We start from the raw sequence: 12,500 nt of genomic DNA on the forward strand, positions 1-12,500 counted from the left end.
CTGGAAGAAAAACCGAGAAACATCATCTCACACGGCAACACGACTCTCCTAACTCAACACAACACAACACAACACAAATTTCTAAACACCCACCTTCCATGTACAGCCCGTGCACGTATGCCCCCTCGCGCGGAGGCCCCGCCATGTCCTCCCGCGTCTTCTTGGTGACGTCGCACTGCAGCACCATACGGTCGAGAGGCCACTCGTTCTTGCGGGCCATCTGCTGCATGATGGCGGTGAGGAAGGACTGGGGGTTGAAGAACCCGCCCAGCCAGACGGCCGCCGGCAGCTGGAAGTCCGAGGTCCAGGTCTCCAGCTCCTTGATTCGCTGCAGCAGGTCGGCGTACCACAGGCCCAGGGTGAAGAGGGACGGGTAGGCTCGCTTGGCCCAGTTGTCCGGCACCACGTCCAGGAAGAGGGCGTTGGACAGCGCCTCCATGTCCGCCGTGATGGTCAGCTCGCCCTGTTTAGTGTAGATGGTAAAAAAAGGAGTAAAGGGGGAGTTGGCCGGGTGTGTGTGTGGGAGTGGGGTGTGGGGGTTGGGGGGCAATGATGGGTGGGGGGGTGGAGGGAGGGTATGGGTGGATTAGAAGGATGACGTGTGAAAGGTTTCAGTCCGGACGGACGGACAACTGACGGTTGACACACACACACACACACACACACACACACACACACACACACACACACACACACACACACACACACACACACACAGACCCCACCAACCCATGCACACACCACACGACTCACCTTCAGACCCAGGTCCAGCTCTTTGAGGGTCCGACGGATCTCGGACATGAGCATGTTCATCCTCTCGCACTCCTGGAAGGCCACCACCACGTAGGGTGTGCGTTCCTCCACGGGCACCTTGGCCTGGATCTCCGTCATGTTGAACTCGTCGGGCAGCTTCTCTGTGATCTCGTCCAGAATGCCCTTCACCTGTACAAACAGGAGAGAGGAGACAGAAGGGTAAGAGGGTGTCGGGTAGCTTGATCTCGTCCAGAATACTCTTCACCTGTACAAAAGGAAGGAGAGAGAGAAGGGTGAGAAGGTTTCGGGCAGCTTTTCCATCATCTCGTCCACACTACTCTTCACCTGTACAAAGAGGAGAGAGTAGAGAGAAGGGTAAGAGGGTGTCGGGTAGCTTGATCTCGTCCAGAATACTCTTCACCTGTACAAAGAGGGAGGGAGAGAGAAAGGGTGAGAAGGTTTCGGGCAGCTTTTCCATCATCTCGTCCAAACTACTCTTCACCTGTACAAAGAGGAGGAGAGAGAGAAGGGTAAGAGGGTGTCGGGTAGCTTGATCTCGTCCAGAATACTCTTCACCGGTACAAACAGGAGGAGAGAGAGAAGGGTGAAAAGGTTTCGGGCAGCTTTTCCATCATCTCGTTCAGAATGCTCTTCACCTGTACAAAGAGGAGGAGAGAGAAAAGGGTGAGAAGGTTTCGGACAGCTTTTCCATCATCTCGTCCAAACTACTCTTCACCTGTACAAAGAGGAGGAGAGAGAGAAGGGTAAGAGGGTGTCGGGTAGCTTGATCTCGTCCAGAATACTCTTCACCTGTACAAACAGGAGGAGAGAAAAGGGTGAAAAGGTTTCGGGAAGCTTTTCCATCATCTCGTCCAAACTACTCTTCACCTGTACAAAGAGGAGAGAGGAGAGAGAAGGGTAAGAGGGTGTCGGGTAGCTTGCTCTCGTCCAGAATACTCTTCACCTGTACAAACAGGAGAGGAGAGAGAAGGGTAAGAGGGTGTCGGGTAGCTTGCTCTCGTCCAGAATACTCTTCACCTGTACAAAGAGGAGGGGAGAGAAAAGGGTGAAAAGGTTTCGGGCAGCTTTTCCATCATCTCGTCCACACTACTCTTCACCTGTACAAAGAGGAGAGAGGAGAGAGAAGGGTGAGAAGGTTTCGGGCAGCTTTTCCATCATCTCGTCCAAACTACTCTTCACCTGTACAAAGAGGAGAGAGGAGAGAGAAGGGTAAGAGGGTGTCGGGTAGCTTGATCTCGTCCAGAATACTCTTCACCTGTACAAAGAGGGAGGGAGAGAAAAGGGTGAGAAGGTTTCGGGCAGCTTTTCCATCATCTCGTCCAAACTACTCTTCACCTGTACAAAGAGGAGGAGAGAGAGAAGGGTAAGAGGGTGTCGGGTAGCTTGATCTCGTCCAGAATACTCTTCACCTGTACAAAGAGGAGGAGAGAGAGAAGGGTGAAAAGGTTTCGGGCAGCTTTTCCATCATCTCGTCCAAACTACTCTTCACCTGTACAAAGAGGAGAGAGGAGAGAGAAGGGTAAGAGGGCGTCGGGTAGCTTGCTCTCGTCCAGAATACTCTTCACCTGTACAAACAGGAGAGGAGAGAGAAGGGTAAGAGGGCGTCAGGTAGCTTGATCTCGTCCAGAATACTCTTCACCTGTACAAACAGGAGAGAGGAGAGAGAAGGGTAAGAGGGCGTCAGGTAGCTTGCTCTCGTCCAGAATACTCTTCACCTGTACAAAGAGGAGGAGAGAGAGAAGGGTAAGAGGGTGTCGGGTAGCTTGCTCTCGTCCAAACTACTCTTCACCTGTACAAACAGGAGAGAGGAGAGAGAAGGGTAAGAGGGTGTCGGGTAGCTTGCTCTCGTCCAGAATACTCTTCACCTGTACAAAGAGGAGGAGTTAGAGGTGTCGGGTAGTTTTTCCACTATCTCATCCAGAATGTTATTCACCTGTACAATGTGAAGGGCGGGAGGAGGATAACACCTGTACAAAGGAGGGCGGTTGGGGGGGGGGAGGAGCTAAGGGCAAGAAGGTGGTGGTGGTGGTGTGGGTGATCAGGGTGTGTTTGTGGGTGTGTTAGTTGGGTGAGATGTGGATGTGTGGGGGACGGTGAATATATATGTGTGTGTATGTGTGTGTGTGTGTGTGTGTGTGTGTGTGTGTGTATGCCGTTTGATGTACATGCATACTTACCTACGTGCATGTATTTGAACATGTATACATAATACACACATACAAGACTGAGCCATAAAAATATATACAAGCACAGACACAGCCACACACAGCCACACACAGACAGACAGACAGACAGACAGACACACACACACACACACACACACACACACACACACACACACACACACACACACACACACATTCAATTTTTACAGCTGAATTGGTGGCCATCCTTATGGCTTTAAATCATCTTGTTGATATACCAATCATAATAAGTAATATCCTATTTTGTGTTGATTCTCAATCTGTCTTAAAAGGTTTGCTCCTTTTTGAGAATAATCAAAGAGAAGATTTATTTTTTGAAATTAGGTATTTATTGCACTCCCTATTTGTGAAGGGTACAAATGTTGATTTTTGTTGGATACCATCCCACTCTGGATTCCGTTATAACGACCAAGCAGATAGGGCAGCAAAAAGGGGAGCAAAAAATCATATAGATAGTATAAAAGTATATTGCCCATTGTCATACAAGGAAATAAGCAATATACTAGAAAGAGACTTTTATAGGTGCTTGAATTCAAGTCTAAAACCTCGTCAGTTGACTCTCTCAGACTTTGGTCCGATTCGCAGACCAATTCTGAGCTTAGCTCCCAGACTATTATCAAATTCATTACGGACCAAGTATTGTTCTAATGTCAAGTGTATGTGCTTTAATAACCTGACAATTGAACATATAATTTTTCACTGTAGCTTGATGAAGCCTTTTGTACACGAAAGTGTGTCTTCACAAGTGACTGAGAACGTTGATGTTTTTGACTTTTTGCATTCATTATCAGTTGTTTCGCTTGTCAGTTTAACGACTTCTCTTTTACGAAGTCCTTTAAGTAATTTCCTGTAACTGTATTTAGAGGGTTTTTTTTTGTTTGTTTGTTTGTTTTTTTGTTTTGTTTTTCTTTCAAATTTCACCCACATTTTTACCCTCATTTGCCCAGTTTCCCCAAACCCTCCATTCATCCACATCTCCCACCCCTTCTAACCGATAATACTCAGATGTATTCATAAATACTTTTACAAAATGTCTTCAATCACCGATATGTGTGACGGGACATTAAACAAAAATTCCTTCCTACACACACACACACACACACACACACATCTACAACATTAATTAACCTTTTCTTCCCGACTGACGCCAGCGCCGGCGCCAGCGCCCGTGTCTCTCGGCTGCATCTCGAACACGGTTCGGAAGAGGTTCTCCGACAGGGTAGTCAGGAACTCGATCTCCGCGTTAGGGTGCAGCCCGTACAGGTAAGGACTCTCGGGTGGCAGGCACTCGTCGATGTAGTTGTGGTAGCCTTTGTAGTCTGAGCTCGGAGGCACTGGGAAGCCCGGAGCCAGGTAAAGCTCGCCGTCCAGCTGTGTGTGGGGTGTGTGGGGGTGTAGGACAAGGACAGAAAGAGTTAATCATGTCTATATGTGTTTGTATAACTGTTTGTATAATCATGTATCCATCCATCCACCTACCTATCAATGAAGCCATCTGTCCGAATCATCCCAACCCGTACGTTGGGAATGACTGTTGTGCTGCATAAAGACCCACGGAGTACGTCAATGTGTCCGCGAAGACTGATAGAGAGACAGACAGACATAAAGACAGACAGACGGACAGAGAGACAGAGAGGGGCGGGAGGGAGGGAGAGAGACAGACACAGAGGGACCAAGAGAGAGAGAGAGGAAGACAGACAGACAGAAACACAGATGTACCGCCAGACAGACAGACAAACAAACGGAGAGCCTATCCCACCCCCACCCTTGTCCACCAACTCTACCCCTTTCCATACACTTACCACACACATCTTCCTATCCCATGCCCCTCAACGCAGTACAACACATCACAACACAACACAATGCAACACGATACAACACAACACAACACAACACAATCCAACACAGTAACCCCCTCCCATCCCCTCATAATACAACACAATATATCGCAAAACAACACAATACAACACAATACAACGCAATACAATACAGTACAACACAACACAATCCAACGCAGTAACCCCCTTCCATCCCCTTATAATACAAAACAATAATTATATCGCAATACAACACAATACAATACAACACAATACAATACAGTACAACACAGCACAGCACAACACAATCCAGCACAGTACCCCTCCCCTTCCCCAACACCCCCCCCCCCTAAAAAAAATCTACTGACCATGTCAGCGTGCATGAAAACCTCCAGGTAGGTTTTGCACAGGGTCCTGTCCCAGTCGTCAGTGATGTGACCGCCGTACATGATCTCCCCAAACAGGTAGCGCAGATCCTCCCACGGTACCTTGGCGTTGGCCTCCAGGTAGTTGTACAGCACGTTCACACTGAACACCATCAATGGAGGCAGTTATACAGCACGTTCACACTGAACACCATCGATGGAGGTAGTTGTACAGCACGTTCACACTGAACACCATCAATCAACAACAACAAAATGTCGTTAAAAAAGAACGGCACATTAAACACCATCCATAAACAACAAAAATAAAGTCGTTAAAAAATGAACGGCACACTAAACACCACTGATAAAAAAATAATAATAATAAAGTCGTTAAAAAAAAGAACGGTACATTGAACACCAACGATAAACAACAAAAATAAAGTCGTTAAAAGAAATGAACAGCACATTGAACACCAACGATAAACAACAAAAATAAAGTCGTTAAAAAAAGAACGGTATAAGAGGGGGTGTGGGGGGAACGGACGGAAAACGTTTAAAGGGGAAGGTGGGAATATATGATAATCAGTCGTGTCCGACTATGACGTCAGAACAGCAGAGGCAGGCAACTGCTGTCCCAACTGTCTGGGCTAGAACTGGATCATAGTGGAGAGTGTCTTGTTCAACTAATATCCAACTAATACATGATTTCACACAGACAAATCTGTTGTGACAAAAAAAAAAGAGAAATACAAATACAAATACAATACAAATCCCCACTCTCTTGGCCAATAGGGTTTTAGGACAGTCGGCGTTGGGGTGGTTCCCAAAGGCTAACTAGCCCCCAAGACTGCAGCACTGAGAGCCAATGCAATCTTGCCTCCTAGTTTGAGAGTCATAGTCCTCCACAAAAGGCTAAGCTGTAAATGATTTCACATTGCAATGGAGAAACCATTGATCAGACAGCTCTCATTTTGCTGTTGGCCCCAAAACTGTAACCTTACGTCAGTCTGTGATATCAGCTCAGCGTCAATATAAGCCAGGTGGGAATAAAAAGAAAAAAAGAAACAAGGCAGAAAGAAAGAAAGAACAGCATCTTGCCAGAACTGGGGCCTCGAACTCTGATTATTGGTGATCACTTCCCTACAACCTGCCTCTAACCTGCAGCCTCCAGGAGGCCTACACACCTGATGGTAAGGTCTCCAGTGTTGTACGGGTAGACACGGTTCCAGCCCTGGGGTCCGAACTTACGACGCTCGCACACGACAGCGTGGAAGTAGCAGAGAGCGAACAGGATGGATTTGAACTCCGTCTCCCGGGCACACATCTCCATGGTGTCCTTTGTTTTAAGAATAAAATCAAATCAAATTAAAAAAAAAATGGGAGTCGTGTTTGTAAGCAAACGTCGACTTTGACCTATCTGTGCTCTGTGTGTGTATTATTATCATCATCATCATCATCATCATTGCTATTATCATTATTAAATTAAAAAGAAAACAAAAGCCTCTCTACACACTAATTACCCCCAACAGCACATTCACCAGCTAAACTCCACCTGGGGGGAATAATAATAATAATAATAATAATAATAATAATAATAATAACGATAATAATGATAATCGTCATCATCATCACAATAATGATAATAATCACAATAATCACCATCATCAGCATCAGCATCATAACACACACACACACACACACACACACACACACACACACACACACACACACACACACACACACACACACACACACACACACACACACTGTAATCAAACCAACAACACAACAACACTGACCAGCTAAAAAAAACAAAAGACTTTAATAATCCAACAATACCCTAACATTAAAAAACACACACAAAAAACCCAAAAAAACAAGAAAAAAAAACAACCTTACCTGGTTGAAGTTGTCCAGAGCCTTGTGCAGGTTGGCGAACATGCCGGTGGGCGGTTCGTTGGTGATCTTGATGGCCGACTCCAGGATGCCCTGCGGGATGATGTGGTTGTCTGGGGTGCCCGCAGGTTCGGCGCTGACGAAGAGCCGGTAGTTCTCGTTGCTGTCCTCCGTGTACTCCTCGATCTTCTTTTCCAGCTTCGGCAGCCACTTGGCCACCAGGTGAATGTTCTGTGTGGTTTTGGGGGGTGGAAAAATAATTTCGGGGGTGAGAACGGAAGATTTTATTTTTACCGCGGGGTTTTTTGTGGTTTGTTTTTTGTTGGTTTGTTCGTTCGTTCTTTCATTCATTCGTTCGTTCGTTCGCTCGCTCGCTCTCTCTCTCGTTCGTTCGTTCATTTGGTTTGTTGGTAGGTTATTTATTCATTAGTTCATTAATTCACTATTGAATAATGTATTTATTTCTTTATTTATTAATAAAATTGTTGCTTCTTTCCCTCCCTCCTTCATTCATACATCATATTTATTTAGTTACTTGCTTAATTATTCGTTGTTGTTGTTTTTTATGTTTATTCATTCAATTGCTTACTTGACAGGCAGACTGAAATGGTGACAAACGCAGAGCGTGTACGCTCCTCTCTCTCTCTCTGACGCGCACACACACACACACACACACACACACACACACACACACACACACGCCAATAAATATCTTTTTTTAAACTACCACCAACCCACCTACCCATCAAAACCAGCCAAACCACACCAACAAACCAAACCAACCAACCAAAAAAAGAAACATTCAACAACAACAACAGCAACAACGACGACGACGACGATGACACCCCTCACCTGCAGAACCACCCAGTGGCCTTCCTTGGCAGCCAGCTCCATGGCCTGCTCGGCCACAATCTCCTGGCCCTGGCCCAGGGAGATGTTGTGGAAGTTGCGGTTGTCCTCGGTGAAGCCCAGCTTCTTGCCCAAAGCCTCCACGTCCTTCAAGGGATCCACCCCGGGTGAGAGGATGAAGAACACGGGCGTACCCGGCCCGGACTCCTCGTACGACTTGGCGAACTCTACAGCTCGGCCCTCCGTGTACTTGGTACCCAGCTTCTCTTCCACGAAGCCGCTGTTGTTGTTTTTTTGTGATGGAGACACGAGATGTAATATATAAGTTACAAAAATGCTTTTATTATCCCTACAATAAAAGAATGGTTGACAACGTTTTGTTAAATATAATAATGAAAGGGCGACCACGTCAAAAACAATATGTGAATAAACGCTTATATGAATGAATAAAGAAATGAATAAGTAAATAACTAAATGAATAAATAGTTAAATAAATAAATGAATGAATAAACAAATGAATAAATAAATGTATACATGAATAAATGAATGAATACACAAATAAATTAATTAATTGGTTAAATAATCAATACACAAATGAATAAATACATGACTAAATAAATAAATCCGCCACAGAACACAAAGTTTGATCAAGGGAGGGGGGAGGAATACTGAGGAAAAACTAAATGCTCTGGATCTTGCGGGATGTCGGTTTTGTTTTGTTTTTGTTTTGTTGGGTTTTTTTTTCGTTCATTCATTTATTCATTCATCTGTCTATCTATTCATTTATTTATTCATTATAATTACAAACAAATGCTTCTAACCTTGCATGTGATTATTAGAGAGAAAGGAGGAATGAAAGAGAGAGAGGGGGGTGGCGGGAGAGAGATAGACATATGGAGAGACAGGCAGACAGACAGACAGATACAGAAGCACACAGAGACAAAAGGACAAAGAAACACACACACACACACACACACACACACACACACACACACACACACACACACACACACACACACACTGACAAACACGCATACAGAGATGGAGAGGAGCGGTAAGGGACTCGACGTGAGAGGCATGGAGGGATAGTGGAGGTGGGGGCTGAGGGTCGGTGGGGGGCGGGGGAGGGTAGCACTGGAATGGTGCAGATAGTGGGACACAACGAAAACAAGAACAACAACAACAAAAAGTATGTGTGAGGGGAAAAAAACTGATCAACTGATCATTAGCTCTCCCTAGTAATCTTTTTGTTGAGAGTGACGATCAAAGGGAAAGGTACAATGCAAGAGATGTCCTTGATGTCTGTCAATCTGTCGGGTCAAGCGGAAGCCCAATATGGTGTGAGGTTAATGAGAAATGGATGCAGTTGCGGGGACACACACACACGCACACGCACACACACACACACACACACACACACACACACACACACACACACACACACACACACACACACACACACACCTCCCCTAACAGATGTGTCCCTGATATTTTTTTTTTTTTTTTTTAAGAAGAAGGCGAAAAGAGAACAAACAAACAAAACAAAACAAACAAACAAACAAAAAACAAGTTCTTTCTCTCAAACACTGACCTGACGGCATAGGACATTCTGTCAGGACGCAAGGCCCGCATCATGCACAGCTTCTGCAGGGAGGTCTTGTTCTTCCACTCCTGGGGGAACTTTTCCTTCTCGGGGCACTCGCTCTCCACGAACTTCTTCCAGCGCTTGGCAGAGCCCTCGATGTCACGGTCCAGGTTCCGGAAATCGTCCAGGTTTGCCAGAGCCTTTAAGGGAGGTGATGGGTTAGGGGTGTGGTGGTGGTGGTGGTGGTGGTGGTGGGTGAGAAGGTTTGCGGGGGGTCGGGGGGGGGAGTGCGGGGAGGGGGAGGGTGGAGGAGTGGAAAAGGGGCGGAGGAGGAGAGGGTGAGTGGGTGAGGGGGGGGGGGGGAAGAGGTGAGAGGATTGTTTGTTTTCGATACAGGATTGTGTTGTAATGTTTATGGTGTTACTTGTACATTTTTGTTTTTTTTGTTTTGTTGTTCTTGTTGTTGTTGTTGTCGTTTGTTTTGTTTTTGTTCTTTTTTTTTCCCCCGGAAATGGAGTTTGAGTTATCTTTCTTTTCTGTTTGTTTTTTCAAGAAAAGAATAATTATTCATCGTTAGCCAAAGTATTTTTTTCAATGCAGTTTATCTTACCAATGATCGTTTTCGCACAAATATGACGTCATAATAAGCATCAAATTTAATCATACTAGAAAAAAACTATATATCAGTTATGACACGAAAAGTTATTACTTGTGACTCATGCACATGCACATTTGTTAAAAAAAAATAATAATAATAACAATAATAATAATAACGAAAAAAGGTGTGGTTGAATTAGCCCGTTAATAATAATTGAGCTTACAAATCATTAGAATTGATTCGTTCAAACTTTAGCACGACCACACCTCAAGTCATAACAGTCTCACAGCACACCCCAAACCCTCTCACACACACACACACACACACACACACACACACACACACACACACGCACGTACGACCCCTGACCTTGATGCCGCCCCAGGAGTTGTTGCTCATGAAGTCCACAGGGGTGGTGACGTTGGGGGTGGCGGGGAAACGCAGCAGGAAGTCCAACTCCACGGCGTTGATTTCATTGTTCATGGTCAGGACCTGCAGAAAGCCAATAGGGGAAGGGAGAGATGGAAACGTCGTGAGGCTGTTTAGTTGTTGGTGAGTCAATGGAGTGAGTCTGTAGGGGAGTGTTAAGTCGTGAGGCTGTTTAGTTGTTGGTGAGTCAGTGGAGTGGGTCGGTAGGGGAGTGTTAAGTCGTGAGGCTGTTTAGTTGTTGGTGAGTCAGTGGATCAGATCGGCAGGGGAGTGTTAAGTCGTGAGGCTGTTTAGTTGTTGGTGAGTCAGTAGATCAGATCGGCAGGGGAGTGTTAAGTCGTGAGGCTGTTTAGCTGTTGATGAATCAGTGGATTGGATCGGCATTGGAGTGTTAAGTCGTGAGGCTGTTTAGTTGTTGGTGAGTCAGTGGATCGGATCGGCATGGAGTGTTTAGTCGTGAGGCTGTTTAGTTGTTGGTGAGTCAGTGGATCGGATCGGCATTGGAGTGTTTAGTCGTGAGGCTGTTTAGTTGTTGGTGAGTCAGTGGAGTGGGTCGTTAGGGGAGTGTTAAGTCGTGAGGCCGTTTAGTTGTTGGTGAGTCAGCGGATTGGATCGGCATTGGAGTGTTTAGTCGTGAGACTGTTTAGTTGTTGGTGAGTCAGTGGAGTGGGTCGTTAGGGGAGTGTTAAGTCGTGAGACTAGTTGTTGGTGAGTCAGTGGAACAGATCGGCATAGGAGTGTTAAGTCGTGAGGTTGTTTAGTTGTTGGTGAGTCAGTGTAGTGGGTCGGTACGGGAGTGTTAAGTCGTGAGGCTGTTTAGTTGTTGATGAGTCAGTGTAGTGGGTCGGTACGGGAGTGTCAAGTCGTGAGGCTGTTTAGTTGTTGGTGATTCAGTGGAGTGGATCGGTACGGGAGTGTCAAGTCGTGAGGCTGTTTAGTTGTTGGTGAGTCAGTGGAGTGGGTCGGTTGGGGAGTGTTTTTTGTTTTGTTTTTTCGTTTTTGTTTTTTTGCAAGCAAATATATATGAAACGGAGAGGACTGCTCTCTCTCTCTCTCTCTCTCTCTCTCTCTGTCTCTCTCTCTCTCTCTCTCTCTCTCTTCTTTTTTCTTTTCTTTTTTTCGTCTGTTGGTCGTTTCTGCCCATACACACGCGCACGTGTATACGCTAACCACACTTATTCAAACAAACATACCCATCCAAACGCATATACACGCTTATGACCACACACACACGCGTGCGCGCATATCATGGTCGCATTTACGAATGCATGCACACAGACACACCACGTCGTCTTTCTTTCTTTCTTTCTTTCATCATTATTCCTGTCCACTTGCATTCACAATCCTCCATTCCTCTGCCCGCTTCCAATCCTTCCCAACGGTCAAACAAACCACCCCTTCCTCCACCACCCACCCACAACTGGCTCTGCATTTTCTACAGTCATCTGAATATGAGTCGCCAAATGCAAATACCTTAATCGGTAACAGAGGTCGATCATAATCAATATAGTCAAGCTGGCACAGAACTAGGAGAGTCCACAGCCGTGAAATAACCCCTTTGCGGTCGGCTAAGCTACCACAAGTAATATGGCTTGGCTTGTTTTTATTTAATATACACTCCTTGCCCACCATACCTGAAGGGTCATCTGGGTGGTGAAGATGAGCTTGTCCTTCTCAAAGAGACCCCGGGTGGTGTAGATGAAGACGGAGTAGGTGATGCAGTCGATCAGGTTGTTCACCCGCGATTTCACCTCCTCGGCAGGCTCGGCTCGGTCGATGGCTTTGTCGAACACCACGCTGAAGGCCTGTGGGAGGGAGTGGAAATGGATTGGTGGTGATTCGCTGCTTTCTTCCTATGCGGTTTCTCTGTCTTTTAGTCTCGGTTGCAGACTATCTAAAGGACTAAAGTTTTTTGTTTTTTGTTGTTGTTGTTTTTTGGCACTACACGTGCGCGCATGCGTGTGCACACACCTGCATGCATGC

General features: G+C 45.9%; 1 protein-coding gene across 1 annotated transcript in view; it reads right to left on the minus strand.

Moving 5' to 3' along the window:
• The window catches only part of LOC143288922 (dynein beta chain, ciliary-like), a 77,370-nt gene that overhangs the window by 1,814 nt on the left and 63,056 nt on the right, over positions 1 to 12,500 (minus strand). The window contains 10 exon segments of the mRNA XM_076597599.1: positions 94 to 463; positions 754 to 942; positions 4,107 to 4,349; positions 5,164 to 5,323; positions 6,345 to 6,496; positions 7,060 to 7,287; positions 7,909 to 8,185; positions 9,497 to 9,690; positions 10,458 to 10,580; positions 12,152 to 12,322. Coding sequence (XP_076453714.1) covers positions 94 to 463; positions 754 to 942; positions 4,107 to 4,349; positions 5,164 to 5,323; positions 6,345 to 6,496; positions 7,060 to 7,287; positions 7,909 to 8,185; positions 9,497 to 9,690; positions 10,458 to 10,580; positions 12,152 to 12,322 — 2,107 coding nt within the window.

This window comes from Babylonia areolata, chromosome 1 (genome assembly GCF_041734735.1).
Source record: "Babylonia areolata isolate BAREFJ2019XMU chromosome 1, ASM4173473v1, whole genome shotgun sequence".
Lineage (NCBI taxonomy): Eukaryota > Metazoa > Mollusca > Gastropoda > Neogastropoda > Buccinidae > Babylonia > Babylonia areolata.